Genomic DNA, 16,344 nt, shown 5'->3' on the forward strand with positions numbered 1-16,344 from the left:
TACAGACCTGTGGAATATGTCAATACATTTAACCCCAGACATCATGTTCTGAAGATAAAAGCCTTTAAAACAAAAAGTCATCTTGATATATCAAGTCAACACGAAATTGGAATACAAAATTGAGATAGCTGAGATTTTCCTCATATATTATGCTTTTAAATTCTCTATTCTATAGCCCTAGAACCAAACTTTTTTTTTTTTTTTTTTTTAATTTAGAGACAGGGTCTTACTTTGCTGCCCAGGCTGGAGTGCAGTGGTGCCATCAGAACTCACTGCAGCCTCCAACTCCTGCACTCAAGCAATCCTCCTGCCTCAGCCTCCCGTTCCTAAGTAGCTACAATTACAGGTGCATGCCCCCATCCCTGGCTAATTTTTAATTTTTGTGGAGATGGCGTTTTGGTTTCCTTGCCAGGCTGGTCTTGAACTCCTGGCTTCAAGTGATTCTCCCACCTCAGCCTCCCAAATTCAAGGATTGCAGGCATGAGCCACTGCGCCCAGCCTGGAACCAACCTTTATGGTTATCAATACTCTATCATTTTAAAGTGTCTCAGGCATCATAATACCCCTTCTTATTTGTAGCAAAACTTATACTGAACAATGAGTTCTGGATTGCAAAAGAGGATTGATTTTTTTGTACCTGTCTATAAATCAACTTTAGATTTTGTTAATGGAACTAAATGAAGTATTATGTATAATTCAAACATCTCATAGCTTTCTATTTTTATCTCTGTGTGGGAGAAAAAGTACTTTTCTCTGCGGGTTTAATGGTTTTTGACATGCCAAATCTTTAATCGCAATAGACTTCCCCACTTCCTGCCATGAACCTGAAGGCAGCTTTATCAGTATCTAAAGTACTGTTTCCTGTAGCTCAACGAATGACAAAACCAGTTAAAATACTGTTAAGTTCCCTATTCAAATATTGTCTCATTTCTAGGAATATTAGTTGTTTAAAGTGGGAGGTTTATGAGGAAATACTGCAGCTACCTCAGGCAGTACCTTGCATATAGATGTATTAATTCAATAAATTAATAAAGAATAAATCAAGATTATATTTCAATTTAAGCTACATGCAGCAAATAACAGATGGAAGGAAAGGGATCTTCCAAAAGAATAAAAGTGAAAAGTGTATTCTAATTTCAAAAAGAGAGAAAGGAAATTCTACATTTGACAGCAACATGTTGCTACCTATTACTTCTGGAAGCCTAGTGCTAGGGCAAGGAGGTGTTTTTTACATGCATGCTATTTAAAGAAAGGAAAAAGATCCTATCTTCCAGAGATTGGCTTTCAATACACTGAGTGGGGAAGGGGAAATTCACATCAAATAAACTTCTGGTGTCTTTTTAACAGATTGTTTTTAGAAAATCATCAAAAGTCAACAGAAACCAGGCATGCATTACCTTAGGATGGACATCCTAAGTAGCTCACCGTACACACGCTTTGTAAGCAAGCCTTGCATGAAAACTCACCTCAGCTGTGTAAATGTAGACGGTGTTGAAGTTTGCAGCTACCAGAGCCCTCAGCATGAAGAGGAAGCCAATCAGGCCGGCACTAGAAAACAGGAAGCGGAGAGAAATTATAAAAGGCAGCATGGAGGACCACCTCCCGTGGCCCAGCTTCGAGTGCACTGTGGATGCTGAGATACAATCACAGATAACTCAGAACCCGAGGGAGGTGCTGCTTCTCAGCTGGCCTGATTGTGGGGTCCTTAAGCAAACCTCCTTCCAATCTTACTCCCACTGCCTTCTCCATTCCCCAACGCTGCCATTCACCCTGGCCCCTCACATTAGCATAACTGCTGGGCACAGTGGCTCACACCTGTAATCCCTGCACTTTGGGAGGCCGAGGCAGCTAGATCGCTTGAGGCCAGGAGTTCAAGACTAGCCTCAGCAACATAGTAAGACTTTTTTTTAAGACAGAGTCTGGCTCTGTTACCCAGCCTTGGGTGCAGTGGCACAATCATGGCTCACTGCAGCCTCAGCCTCTCAGGCTCAAGTGATCCTCCCACCTCAGCCTCTTGGGTAGCTGGGACTATAGACATCCACAACCACACTCAGCTAATTTTTGTATTTGTTGTAGAGATGGGGTTTTGCCATGTTGTCCAAGCTGATCTTGAACTCCTGGGCTCAAATGATCCACCTGCCTCAGCCTCCCAAAGTTCTGGGATTACTGGTGTGAGTCACCAAATTTTTTTTCAATTGGCCCAGCATGGTGGTGTGTGCCTGTAGTCCTAGCTATTCAAGAGGCTGAGGCAGGAGGATGGCTTGAGCCCGGGAGTTAGAGGCTGCAGTGAGCTGAGATCGCACCACTGCATTCCCGCCTGGGTGACAAGGTGAGAGAACCTGTCTCAAAGAAAAAAAAAAATTAGCACACCTGCTGCTACCATCCCCCGGAAAATAGTGCAGAGAGCTTGTAGAACAAATGATACATATCAGAGCTTAGGCCACTCCAGGACTGCAATTTAGGAGTGAAATGAGTAGAAGGCACAAATAAGCACACTGTCTGTATTACTAAACTTTCTTGGCACTGGTTCAAATAATGTAATAAACAACCAGAGTCCCAATTCTCCAGGAAGCATTACATAATGATCCTCAATATTTTGGTAGGTAAAGTGAGTACACCATCATTGGCACCCATAATCCTGTGATAGCTGGAGGAAGATGGGGTCTGTAGGAAGAGGGAAGCGGGGATAGTAGGGAACAGGCAAGACAATTCTAGTCAAGCAAGCAGCCCATTCTTTACTCTCCTGGGTGAAAGTGACTTGTCCCTGAAACTACTGAACACCATGGGTCAGGAGACTCCATTTAGAAACCACTGCACAAAATCTGAAGCAATTAAACAGAAAATACCTTGAAGTGCAAATGTTGAGGAGAAGGAAGAATAAAGCCGTGCATCCCATGGTAATAGAAAGGCTCAGCCGTCTTCCCAGGAAATTGATGCCCAGTATATTTAAAGGATTCACTAGAAAGCAAACAGTAAAGATAATTTCTGGAACCTTGGAAGGCAAGTGGCATATTGCAACACTGGCATGGATTCATCCTTGTCATTTCAGAAAGAAGCAACTTCATCCAAACCTCACGAGTATTCCAGCCAAAATCCAGTCACGTTGTCGTCAATTTCAAGACTTTTTACATATACTTTACCCATGTGGGTCCAGGAATGATAAGCACTGGTGCCCAGAATACTTATTATATCATACAGGTCTATTGTAGATTGCCAGTTGCTAGGCCTGTATTTTAAGTGTTTTATATGTTTTCATCAAATTCAAGGTGCCATTGATTTTTTTTCATCAGCTCAGTTTAACATTCAGCCATTGATTTTTAAGTACCATCATTTTATGTCTACTAAAATAGAAATAATGCTGTCAATTGCTATCTAACAAGCCATTGTAAGCCACATGCCAATTTCAGAGATGTTAAAATGTAAGGGTGAAAAAAACACCTTACAATTGATAGAATACAGCACTTCAAAGGTCTACTCCTCCAGACCTCTCTTGCCAACACCAATCCAAACTGGAGATTTTTCAGCACTACTTGGCAACTTATTCAGTTCTGCTAGGCAGGAGCGGTGTCACAGGGTCACACTTCTCTCAGCTAAGACTCAAGTGCACATAGACCACCCAAGACAGAGAGACCCAACACGCAGAGGGACACTTACGAGCAATTTCACCGATGGTGCTGATGATCATGGTCCGATAGTCAGAGGGTGCAAACATGTGGCAGTAGCAGGGGCTCTGGCTCTCCCCTGAGTCCCCCCCAGTCACCACCACCTCAGAGTCTGACTTTGAACCACAGACCAAGTCCCGCTCCAGCAGTTCAGCACTGGCCAGGATAACCCCATAGTAGGCAAAAGAGATTCCAAGCCTGGAAGAGAGAAAGGAAAGTCACTAGCAAACGCTGACACCAGACCTGAAGGATGAGTGGGGAGGGGATACCAAGTGGAATGTGTAGCATGTGGAAAGCAAAGAGAGCAGAAAGCCAGGCTCAGACGCCACACAGAGCATTCGTGGAAGTGTCTCTAACACATCATACAGATGTACACAAGCCTGTTGGGCGTAAACCCAGGAGTGGAATTGCCGGGCCATAGTATACACACATTTCCAGCTGTAATAGATACCTCCAGTTTTTCAAAGTGGCTGTACTAATTTGAACTCCAGTCAGCTGTGTATGAAAGTTCCAGTTACTTTGCCTCCTTCTCAACCCTTGGTATTGTCAGTCTTTCATTTTAGCCATTCTCATGGACTGGCGGGTTTGTAATGGTATCTTGTTGGGTTTTAATTTGCATTTCTCTGGTGACTTTAAGGTTGAGCATGTTTTGATGTGTTTATCTGGTATATGTTTTTGGTGAGGCGCCTGTTCAAGTCTCTTGCCTATTTTTAAATTGGGCTGTTGGCCGAACATGGTGGCTCATGCCTGTCATCCCAGCACTTTGGGAGGCTAAGGCAGGAAGATTGCTTGAGGCCAGGAGTTTGAGACCAGCCTGGGGAACAAAGCAAAACCCATCTCTACAAGTGCAAAATAAAATAAATAAATTTAAAAACTTCAAAAATTTTTAAAAACTTAAAAAACTGGGTTGTCTATTTTTTCCTGTTGAAAAAATGATACGTCTAATATATAGCATGTTTTATATATATATGTGTGTGTGTGTGTGTGTGTGTATATATATATAATTTGCTGGAAATATACATGGCAAATTTCTTCTCCCCATGGATGGCTTACCTTTCAGGCTCTTCATGATTTCTTTTTTTTTTTGAGACAGTTTCATTCTGTCACCCAGGCTTGAGTGCAGTGGTGCAATCTCGGCTCACTGCAACCTCCACCTCCTGGGTTCAAGAGATTCTCCTGCCTCAGCCTCCCAAGTAGCTGGGATTACAGGCACCCACCACCACGCCCAGCTAATTTTTTTGTATTTTTAGTGGAAACAGGGTTTCACCATGTTGGCCAGGCTGGTCTCGAACTCCTGACCTCAGGTGATCCGCCTGTCTCGGCCTCCCAAAGTGCTCAAAGTGCTGGGATTATAGGCGTGAGCCACCGTATCCGGCCTTCTTCATGATATCTTGACACAGTTCCTAAGTTCCTAATTTAATGTATTAAAACTCATCAATCTTTTCCTTTATAGTTAGCATGTTTTAGTCCTGTTTAGAAAATCTTTGCTTACTCAAGGTCATGCTGCAGAGAAATGAATCACAGAGGGTACCACAAGAGTCTATGCCACTGGACTTGATGATTGGTGACTTCAAAGGACCAGTTTCTGTCATGTGGTGAGAAAAAGACCAGGCTGCAAAAGTTAGGAAGTGAACTCATATGCTCATAAGAAAAATTTAAGAACTGGTTGAAGACAATTAGGGAATTTTCCTCTGTCTGTCTATGTATCCATTTACTTATTTATTTAGTAGTGGTGGTGTTTGTAGAAAGACAAAACATTGCTTGTCTTTGTAGTATTTGGAGTTAGTCTTACGTTTTTCTCCCCAGTGGCACTCACATAGATTTACTTAAATAGGCTTCCTCCCAATGCCTCTATTTAAAACTAGCTTTGAAATAATTATACTCTTACCATATGACCCAGATCTGTAATGTGGTCCGTAAATATTTAGCATCCAATAGGTCTGCAAATCTTCCTCTTTTTTCCTGGGGTAATGAAAAGGAGAAGAATATACTCAGCAGATTAAGGATGAACGGAGATGTTTCCACTGTTTTCGATCATAGAAGATGAGAATCATATTGGAGCATGGTGGCCTGGGATAACCACTCAGCTCCTACGAGTACAGCTGACACAAACCCAGAGATAATTGTTTTAAACACATTTGTCTCAGCCAGATCTGTCTTTTGGCTTTTTCTCATCATTGACAAGTACCAAAGCTCACTGAACTTAAGATCCTAACCTTTTGCTCTTCCTCTGCCCACCAGCACTGGCGCGGGGGTGGGGAGGGTGGGAGGAAACATGAAAAGTGACTGTGAAACTGATGAGAGATTCTTCTAAAATTAACATTAAAACAAAAACTCTTATATTGAAAAAGAGTATGAGACTTGTTAAGAAAACAACGGCATAAAGTTGAAAAAGGAGAGAATGCCTAATTTCTTTTTCTGTCTCTTAAGGGGTGTAGTTAGCAAAAGTTCTTGTCCATAGTACCTATTGAATAACTTTGGATAAAAACAAGTAAGAATGGGCTGGGTGTGGGGGCTCACGCCTGTAATCCCAGCACTTTGGGAGGCCGAGGTGGGCGGATCACCTGAGGTCGGGAGCTTGAGACCAGCCTGACCAACATGGCGAAAGCCCGTCTCTACCAAAAATACAAAAATTAGCCGGACATGGTGGAGCATGCCTGTAATCCCAGCTACTCAGGAGGCTGAGGCAGGAGAATCACTTGAACCCAGGAGATGGAGGTTGCGGTGAGCTGAGATCACACCATTGCACTGCAGCCTGGGCAACGAGAGTGAAACTCCATCTCAAAAAAAGAAAAAAAAAAAAAAAAAAAAAAAAGCAAGGAAGAGTTACATGATGGCACAGAAATGGATTTTTATGTAAAGCTGGGAATGCTTCAGATGAGGGCACGCCATTGAAAACCAACAGCTCTTTTCTCAGAAATAGACCTGGGATTACAGGCTGTTTCTAGAGACACTGGGAATGTGGTCCTGGGTGTCCTAGATTTTGTTGTCACAGAAAGCTAGAGTTTGAAGGGAACTTAGAGGTCTTTTGCTCCAATGGTTAATTTTTAATTTTTGTGGGGCACGTAGTAGGTATGTCTATTTATGGGGGTACATGAGCTGTTTTGATACACCTCATGAAATAAGCACATCATGGAAAATGGGGTATCCATCCCCTCAACCATCTATCCTTCAAGTTACGAACAATCCAATTACACACCTTAAGTTATTCTAAAATGTATGAGTAAGTTATTAACTATAGCCACTGTTTTGCTATCAAATAGTAAGTCTTATTCTATTTTTTCTGGTACACATTAACCATCCCCACCTCCCCCCATCCTTCCACTATTCTTCCCAATCTGACCAAGACCCACGGCACATTCCCACATCTGGTCTCAGTGCACATCTCCTGGGGCCTGCAGTGTCCTCTCCCCTCCCCAAAGCTTTTTTTTTTTTTTTTGGGAAGGAGTCTCGCTCTGTCACCCACACTAGAGTGCAATGGCGTGATCTTGGCTCACTGCAACCCCTGCCTCCTGGGTTCAAGCAATTCTTGTGCTTCGGCTTCCCGAGTAGCTGGGAGTACAGGTGTACATCAAATCGTCCAGCTAATTTTTGTAATTTTAGTAGAGATGGGGTTTTACCATGTTGCCCAGGCTGGTCTCAAACTCCTGACTTCAAGTGATCCACCCGCCTTGGCCTCCCAAAGTGCTTAGATTACAGGCATGTGCCACCATGCCCGGCAGGCTCACTCTCCTTTTAGTGTTCAATTTATGTCCCATTTATCGCCCTGAAGTGGCTCAGACTGCCATGGCTCAGTCCCTTCTGCTCTGATATCACACACACACAGACACACACACACACGCATACACACACCCCTACACCCCACCTGGTTCTAAGCATCTGGGCTCTGTTTTTTATTCCTTCATATGCGATGCTCATTTCATTAACCAGATTGTAAGACTGTGACCAGAATGAAGGCAGGGTCTACTGCCAGTAGCTCTGGGCCTTGCTCAAGAGATGTCTGTGGAGGGCCAGACACGGTGGTTCATGCCTGTGATCCCAGAACTTTGGGAGGCTGAGGCTGGCGGATCACCTGAGGTCAGGGGTTCGAGACCAGCCTGGCCAACGTGGTAAAACCTCGTCTCTACTAAAAATACAAAACATTTAGCCAGGCGTGATGGCACGCACCTGTAATCCCAGCTGCTCTGGAGGCTGAGGCAGGAGACTCGCTTGAACCTGGGAGGTGGAGGTTGCAGTGAACCGGAATCATGCCACTGCACTCCAGCCTGGGTGACAAGAGCAAGACTCCATCTCAAAAAATAAACAGACAGATGACTGTGAAGAAGATCACTTAATGGGCATGATGGATGGAGGCCGCAAGCTGAAGGCTTGAGAAGGAAAGTGGGGAGGAGGAGGAAGTGGGAACAGAAGGATGAAGAGGGAAGGTGAAGAATGGGGGATGGAGAAGGTGGAGGGAGAGGTGAGGTAGGAGAGGAAAAGCAGAGGAAGTAGGATGTGGAGGGAGGAGGCCAGACAGGGGAGCCAGGGTGGAAAGGGAGGATGGAGAATGTGCAGGGAAGATGGGAGATAGGGGGTTGTGGAGGGAGGATGGGGGAGGGAGGAAAAAAGAGGAGGAAAGAGGAGAGAGAACTTATTTCTGACCTCAGTGCTCCTCAGTCCTGGAGTTGCAACTACTGCATTCAATTCACAAAGCACATGCCAAAAACGGTTGCACTCAGCTATCTTATAATCTTACAGCTATCCGTGGTTTTGAGTTAATTATCTCTGTTAAGACTTTTTCTTTTTGCAACTGTTTTTACTGTTTACACTATTGACAATCAGAATTTTACAGCCACCTAAAGATTATGTTCTAGTCTCTATAAACCATAATAGCTTTCTTCTTTTAATCATAGTTGCCTAGCAACTAGTTAATCCTCCCACCCGGCTTTGCTCGGTAAGATGTGATTGCCAGTATCTCAGTAGGAAGGAAGAAGTGAGCTGACGCTGTTATAGTAGCTTTCTGAACTCCAAACCCATGAGAGTGTATTTCCAATGTTTAAAAAATACACTAGAATAATGGAATCATTCTGAATCCTTTGGAAGAAAGTTTGGGTTTCTTGCTTAATATAGTTTGGATATTTGTCCCCTCCAAGTCTCATGTTGAAATGTGATCCCCAGTGTCGGGGGTGGAGGCTTATGGGAGGTGTTTGGGTCGTGGGGGCGGATCCCTCATGAAGGGCTTGGTGCCCTCCCTGCAGTAACAAGTGAGTTCTCACTCTACCAGTTCATGTGACAGCTGGTTTAAAAGAGCCTCGCACCTCTCTCGCTCCTTCTCTCACCATGTAACATGCCTGCTCCCTGTTCACTTTCTGTCATGAGTAGAGGCTTCCTGAGGCCTCACCAGAAGCCACACAGATGCTGGTGCCGTGATTGTACAGTCTGCAGAACCATGAGCCAAATAAACTTCTTTTAACAGTCACCCTGTCTCAGGTATTCCTTTATAGCAACGCAAAACGAACAGACACACTGCTCCAGTTATAATAGGTTTTGAGATACATATAATAATGGCGGTAACACTCCACAGAAGAAAGTGAGAATACCTTACCAAAATACAATGATGAATACGGGGAAGGTTCGGCATACTGAATGCTCACGATATTTGCATTACTATGGAGCACATGCCACCTCACACTTACAATGCAGGCCAGATGGTAGTGGGATTCAAGACTTTTGACATCAGTGATGTCCTCGGCAACAAATCAGGAACACCCAGGGAAGCCCACCTCTTGCCTGTGTGTAGGACACTCAGACATCACTCATCCCGTGGCGGCTACAGGATCCCAAGAAAGCAAGGATTCAGGGCATGGGTAAGCACTGCTGGTATGGACCCATCTCAGACACAGAGCATGAGCTGAGGTCAGAAGAGCCTTTCCCATGGTCCTGCCAGCCCTAGCAAGGTTGTGTACTAGCAGCTTTTCTCTGTACCTCCTGGTCTCCCTGTTATGCATTCATTCCCTGCCTTGGCGGTGATGCCATCTCATTCTGCCAGATGTCTAGTATCCTTGGATCCTGTTCTTCCTCATCCTATCAAAATCTGCACTGAGGATCTGGTGCAGTGGCACACACCTATTATCCCAGCACTTTGGGAGGCAGAGATGAGAGGACTGCTTGAGGCCAGGATTTGAGACCAGCCTGAGCAACATAGCAAGACCTCATCTCTATGAAAAAATAAGAAAATTAAGGCAGGCACGGTGGCTCATGCCTGTAATCCCAGCACTTTGGGAGGCCAAGGTGGAAGGATCACCTGGGGCCAGAAATTTAAGACCAGCCTGGGCCAGTGAGACCCTGTCGCTACAAAATAAGAAAAAAAAAAAAATTAGCCGGGTGTGGTGGTGTGCACCTATAGTCCCAGCTATTCAGGAGGCAGAGGCAGGAGGATCACTTGAGCTCAGCAGGTTGAGGCTGCAGTGGGCCAAGGTCACACCACTGCACTCCAGCTTGGATGACAGAACGAGACCCTGTCTTTTAAAAAATCAAGTAAATAAAAACGAAAAAATTAGCCAGGCATGGTGGCACATGCCTGCAATTCCAACTACTTTGGAGGCTGAGGTGGGAGGATTGCTTGAGCCCAGGAGTTCAAGACCAGCCTGGGCAACATGTCAAAACCCTGTCTCCTCAAAAAAACGTACAAAAATAGCCAGGCATGGTGGCATACACCTGTAGTTCTAGCTACCCAGGAGCTTAGGCAGGAGGATTGCTTGAGCCCAGGAGGTCAAGGCTGCAGTAAGCCAAGATCGCACCACTGCACTGCAGTCTGGGTGACAGAGCAAGATCCTGTCTCAGAAATTTTAAAAGGTTAATATGGGCCAGGCGCAGTGGCTCATGCCTGTAATCCCAGCACTTTGGGAGGGAGGCCAAGGCAGATGGATCACCTGAGGTCGGGAGTTCGAGACCAGCCTGACCAACATGGAGAAACCCCACCTCTACTAAAAACACAAAATTAGCTGGGTGTGGTGGCACATGCCTATAATCCCAGCTACTTGGGAGGCTGAGGCAGGAGAATCGCTTGAACCCAGGAAGCAGTGGTTGCAGTGAGCCAAGATTGCACCATTGCCCTCCAGCCTGGGCGACAAGAGCAAAACTGTCTCAAAAAAAAAAAAAAAGTTAATATGGTAAATTGTTTGTTACGTATATTTTGCCACAATAAAAAGACTCAAAAGGGGGAAACAAAGCTGGTTGGAGGAGGAAAATGAGGAGTTCTGCTTTATTTTACTTTTTTTTTTTTTTAATAGAGATGGGGGTGGGGTCTCACTATATTGCCCAGGCTGGTCTTGAACTCCTGGCCTCAAGCAACCCTCCTGCCCCAGCCTTCCAAAGGAATGGGATTACAGGTGTGAACCACCACACCCAGCCAGGAGTTTTGTTTTAAACTTGATAAATATGAGATTTATACGCTTGTCAACTCCAAGAATAAATGTCCTGTGGAGAGAGAAAGGTAAGGAGCTGGGATGTAGGCAGGAGCCAGGGATGAACACGTGGAGATGGTGAAGTCTTGCAGTTAGTTTAGGTCACATGCATGCCCAAATGTGCCTGATACTCATGTTAAAGATGCTTCTTGCTGTTCTCCAGGGAAATGGCTTCTTCAACCAATTCACAAGGAATCCTATCAAAATGGGTGCCATTTAGCAATCAAGAAATTGACAATTGCTGTTAAGAGGGTTATAAAGCTATAAAAATACTTCAGAGAACCACAAAAGTAAGTGAGCCACACAACACAGAAAATAAAAGTGATGAATCTGATAGAAAAATATTTTTTTTTCTTTTTTGAAACAGTCTCACTGTCACCAGGGCTGGAGTGCAGTGGTGCGATCTCAGCTTACTGCAACCTCCTCCTCCCAGATGCAAGTGATTCTCCTGCCTCAGCCTCCCAAGTAGCTGGGAGTAGCTGGGACTACAGGCGCACACCAGTACACCCAGCTAATTTTTTGTATTTTTAGTAGAGATGAGGTTTCACCATGTTGGTCAGGCTGGTCTTGAACTCCTGACCCAGTGATTCACCTGCCTCAGCCTCCCAAAGTGCTGGGATTACAGGCATGAGCCACTGGGCCCGGCTGAAAAGTAATAATTTTTAAAATTCTGTTTATAAAATAATTTTTAAAAACAAAGTGGATAGGAATACATTTTTATAAGAAATGTGCAGTACTGACATTAGTTATAAAATGTTGCTGAGAAAAATAGAAAGAAATAAATGGGGAAATACACTTAAAGCAGGGCAAGAATACTCAGTATTACAAAGATACTGATTCTCTCTACATTATTAGCCTATAATGTCAACAAAATCTCAAACTCTCATAGGATTTTTTTTTTTTTTTTTTTTGAGACAGAGTTTCATTATGTTGCCCAGGCTGGAGTAAAGTGGTGTGATCTTGGCTCACTGCAACCTCCACCTCCTGGGTTCAAGCGATTCTCGTGCCTCGGCCTCCTAAGTAGCTGGGATTACAGGTGTCTGCCATGAAGCCTGGCTAGTTTTTGTATTTTTAGTAAAGACAGAGTTTCATCATGTTGGCCAGGCTAGTCTCGAACTCTTGGCCTCAGGTGACCCACCCACCTCGGCCTCCCAAAGTACTGGGATTACAGATGTGAGCCACCACACCCGGTGGATTTTATTTTATTTTAATTAACTAATTTATTTGAGGGGAAGGTGGGAGTAGATCTTAATAAAGTGGCTCCAAAATTTTTCTAGTAAAATAAGCCTGAAAATATAGCTTGGAAAATTCTGAAAAAGATGTTTGACCAGGGGAATTTACCCTATCAGAAATGAAAAGTATATTATAAAATACTATAATTAAAACAGTGTCATATCATACCAATAACAGACCTGTCTATCCTTTTCTTGACAACTTGAAATGTTCTCTTTATCATATAATAAATCCCCATATATACTTGAATCTATAAATCTATCATTAGAACAGATTATTCAAAAATAGATTCAAATATGTAATGAATGGATTATTCAAAATATAGACATCATGGGCTGGGTGTGGTGGATGCCTGTAATCTCAGCACTTTGGGAAGTTGAGGTGGGTGTATCACTTGAGGCCAGGAATTCGAGACCAGCCTGCCCAACATGGTGAAACTCCATCTCTACTAAAAATACAAAAATTAGTTAGGTGTGGTGGTACAAGCCTGTAATCCCAGCTACTCAGGAGGCTGAAGCATGAAAAACACTTGAACTCAGGAGGCAGAGGTTGCAGTGAGCCAAGATCACTCCACTGCACGCCAGCCTGGGTGACACAGCGAGACTCCATCATATATATATATATATATATATACACACACACACACATACATACACACACATACACACACACCCCAGAGCAACTGGTTAGTCATGTGGATATAACAAAGCTAAATCTGTACCATGTTTCTTGTACCCAATTAAACCCACAGAGATCTAACATTTAAATATTAAGAGTAAAACCAAATCGGCCAGACATAGTGGCTCATGGCTGTAATTCCAGCACTTTGGGAGGCCGAGGCAGGCAGATCACTTGAGGTCAGGAGTTCAAGACCAACCTGGCCAACATGGTGAAACGCCATCTCTACTAAAAATACAAAAACTAGCCAGGCATGGTGGCGGGCACCTGTAATCCCAGCTACTCAGGAGGCTAAGGCAGGAGAATCGCTTGAACCCAGGAGGCAGAGATTGCAGTGAGCCAAGATCGTGCCGCTGCACTCCAGCCTGGCCGAGAGCGAGCCTCCATCTCAAAAAATAAAAAATAAAATAAATTAAAAAAAAAACAAATTGGCCGGGTGTTGTGGCTCACACCTGTAATCCCAGCACTTTGCGAGGTCAATGCAGGTGGATCACTTGAGGTCAGGAGTTCCAGACCAGCTTGGCCAACGTGGTGAAACCCCATCTCTACTAAAATATAACAATTAGGTGGGTGTGGTGGCCCTTGCCTGTAATCCCAGCTACTTGAGGGGCTAAAGCAGGAGAATCGCTTGGACCCAGGAAGGGGAGGTTTCAGTGTGCCGAGATGGCGCCACTGTACTCTAGCCTGGGCAGCAGATTGAGACTCCACCTCAAAAAAAAAAAAAGTATAAAACCAAATTAACACAATAGAAAGGGGATGCAAAAAACTCATTAGTAATAAAAACTGCAAAAGTCAATAAAAATGTTAATAAATCTAAATAAATACTGGCTCCAAAATAATGACAATTTAGAAAAACTTATGAACAAAGTGTAACTGAAATCCTGGGCAAACAAGATTTGGAAGACAATAATTGGCAAGATCATATTTAGCATCCTTGTATTGTCTAGCTTGCGAGGTCAAGATTGCAGTGAACTATGATTGCACCACTGCACTCCCGCTGGGTGACAGGGTGAGACCCCATCACAAAAAACAGCTAAAATAAAAGTTGAAATTATAAAAAAACAAAATAAACTTAAGTTCAAAGAAAAAAAAAATAGAATTTAAGGTCCAAAGCCATATAAATGAGAGAGGAGAAAGAAAAAACCAGTTACCAGATAAAGGTAGCAAATAATATTAAATATTGTAAATGTGTGTTTTCAATAGTTAAGGGCTACCTCTAGAATAAAAGAAAGTACATTAATTCCAAGTTAATAAAAGGAAGTGCAGGGGAGGGAAAGGCAAACTCAATCTAATAGAAGTTAGTCAAGGAGACAAGGAAAGACATGATTCAGAAAAAACACAAAATATCTTCCTGAAACTGTGCACACAAATAAGAAGAAATACAAAATAAATAACAGGCCAGGCACAGTGGCTCATGCCTGTAATCCCAACACTTTGGAAGGCTGAGGCAGGTGGATCACCTGAGGTCAGGAGTTCAAGACCAGCCTGGCCAAAATGGCAAAACCCCACCTCTACTAAAAAAATACAAAAATTAACTGGGCATGGTGGCATATGCCTGTAGTCCCAGCTACTTGGGGGGCTGAGGCAGGAGAATTGCTTGAACCTAGGAGGCGAAGGTTGCAGTGAGCTGAGATCCCATCACTGCACTCCAGCCTGGGCAACAGAGCAAGATTCTGTCTCAAAAAATATATAAATAAATAAAAATAAATGAAAGAAGCCCACATATGCCAGGAGAAGTAAGTGGGTCCAACTCATTATTAAAAGAATATCGGCTGGGCACAGTGGCTCATGCCTGTAATCCCAGCACTTTGGGAGGCTGAGGTGGGTGGACCACGTGAGGTCAGGAGTTCAAGACCAGCCTGGCCAACATTGTGAAACCCTGTCTCTATTAAAAAAACGAAAGTTATTTGGGTGTGGTGGCGGGTGCCTGTAATCCCAGCTACTTGGGAGGCTGAGGCAGGAGAATCGCTTGAACCTGGGAGGCAGAGGTTGCAGAGACTGTGCCTCTGCACTCCAGCCTGGGCGACAGAGGGAGACTCCGTCTCAAAAAAAAAAAAAAAGAAAAGAAGAGAAAAGAATGGAAAGGAAAGGAAAAGGAAGGGGGAAAAAATCACCTATAGCTTTACAAGAGATACTTTGAGACAGGGTCTCGCCCTGTTGTCCGGGCTACTAAAATACAGGGTCCAGTACAGCAGTGCGATCATAGCTCACTGCAGCCTTGACATCCTAGGCTCAAGCCTCCATAGCTCACTGTAGCCTCAACCTCCTGGACTCAAGCAACCCTCCTGCCTCAACCTCTGAAATAGCTAGTTGGGACTACAGGTGTGCGCCACTATGCCTGGTTTTTTTTGGGGGGGGTGCGGTAAAAAGGGGTCCTGTTTTGATGCCCGGGCTGGTCTCAAAATCTTGGCCTCAAGTGATCTTCTCATTTCAGCCTCCCAAAGTGCTGGGATTACAGGCCTGAGCTATCTCACACCCGGACTCAAGAAATATATTTAAAAGCAAAGCAGTATAGAAAGACTAAAAATAAAGAGCTGAAAAAAGATGCACATGGAAAATACTAACCAAAGCTACTTTCAATGTGTTAAAATGAGAGAAAATAGAATTTAAGGCTCTTCATTCTCAAAGACAATGATTTTTTTTAAAACTTTTTTTTTTATATTTATTTATGTTTTGAGATGGAGTTTCGCTCTTGTTGCCCCAACTGGAGTGCAATGGTGCCATCTCGGCTCACCGCAATCTCTGCCTCCCGGGTTCAAGCATTTCTACTGCCTCAGCCTCCCGAGTAGCTGGGATTACAGGCATGTGCCACCATGCCCGGCTAATTTTATATTTTTACTAGAGTCAGGGTTTCTCCATGTTGGTCAGGCTGGTCTGAAACTCCCAACCTCAGGTGAAACTCCGGACCTCAGGTAATCCACCCACCTCGGTCTCTCAAAGTGCTGGGATTACAGGCGTGAGCCACTGCACCCAGCTTTTTAAAAAATTTTTAAACAGATTAAGGCAGCCACAAATAAGAATGAAATCATGTCCTTTACAACAACATGGATGCAGCTGGAGTCCATTATCCTAAGAAAATTAATGCAGGAACAGAAAGCCAAATACCATATGTTCTCACTTTTAAGTGGGAGCTCAACATTGGGTACTCATGGACATAAAGAGGACAGCAATAGACACTGCAGACTACTAGAGTGGGGAGGGAAAGGGCAAGGGCTGAAAAACTAACTATTGGGTACTATGCTCACTGCCTGGATGACAGGATCAATCATACCCCAAACCTCAGCATCATGCAATAGACCCATGTAACAAAGCCACACATGTACCCC

At 43.9% G+C, this 16,344-nt stretch overlaps 1 protein-coding gene and 1 non-coding gene across 3 annotated transcripts in view; both read right to left on the reverse strand.

Annotated features, from left to right (window-relative positions):
* The window catches only part of SVOPL (SVOP like), an 83,006-nt gene that overhangs the window by 28,278 nt on the left and 38,384 nt on the right, over window positions 1–16,344 (reverse strand). For both annotated transcript variants that reach the window (XM_024929581.4, XM_003813420.5), the window contains 4 exons: window positions 5,551–5,624; window positions 3,655–3,860; window positions 2,847–2,958; window positions 1,467–1,548 (listed from right to left, as the gene is read on the reverse strand). In XM_024929581.4, the coding sequence (XP_024785349.2) occupies window positions 1,467–1,548; window positions 2,847–2,958; window positions 3,655–3,860; window positions 5,551–5,624 (474 nt within the window). The remainder of the gene's footprint in view (window positions 1–1,466; window positions 1,549–2,846; window positions 2,959–3,654; window positions 3,861–5,550; window positions 5,625–16,344) is intronic.
* Window positions 559–687, reverse strand: LOC112440587 (small nucleolar RNA SNORA40). The gene has a single exon (XR_003028615.1). It is a non-coding gene; the product is annotated as a small nucleolar RNA SNORA40 (small nucleolar RNA).

Source organism: Pan paniscus, chromosome 6 (assembly GCF_029289425.2).
Source record: "Pan paniscus chromosome 6, NHGRI_mPanPan1-v2.0_pri, whole genome shotgun sequence".
Lineage (NCBI taxonomy): Eukaryota > Metazoa > Chordata > Mammalia > Primates > Hominidae > Pan > Pan paniscus.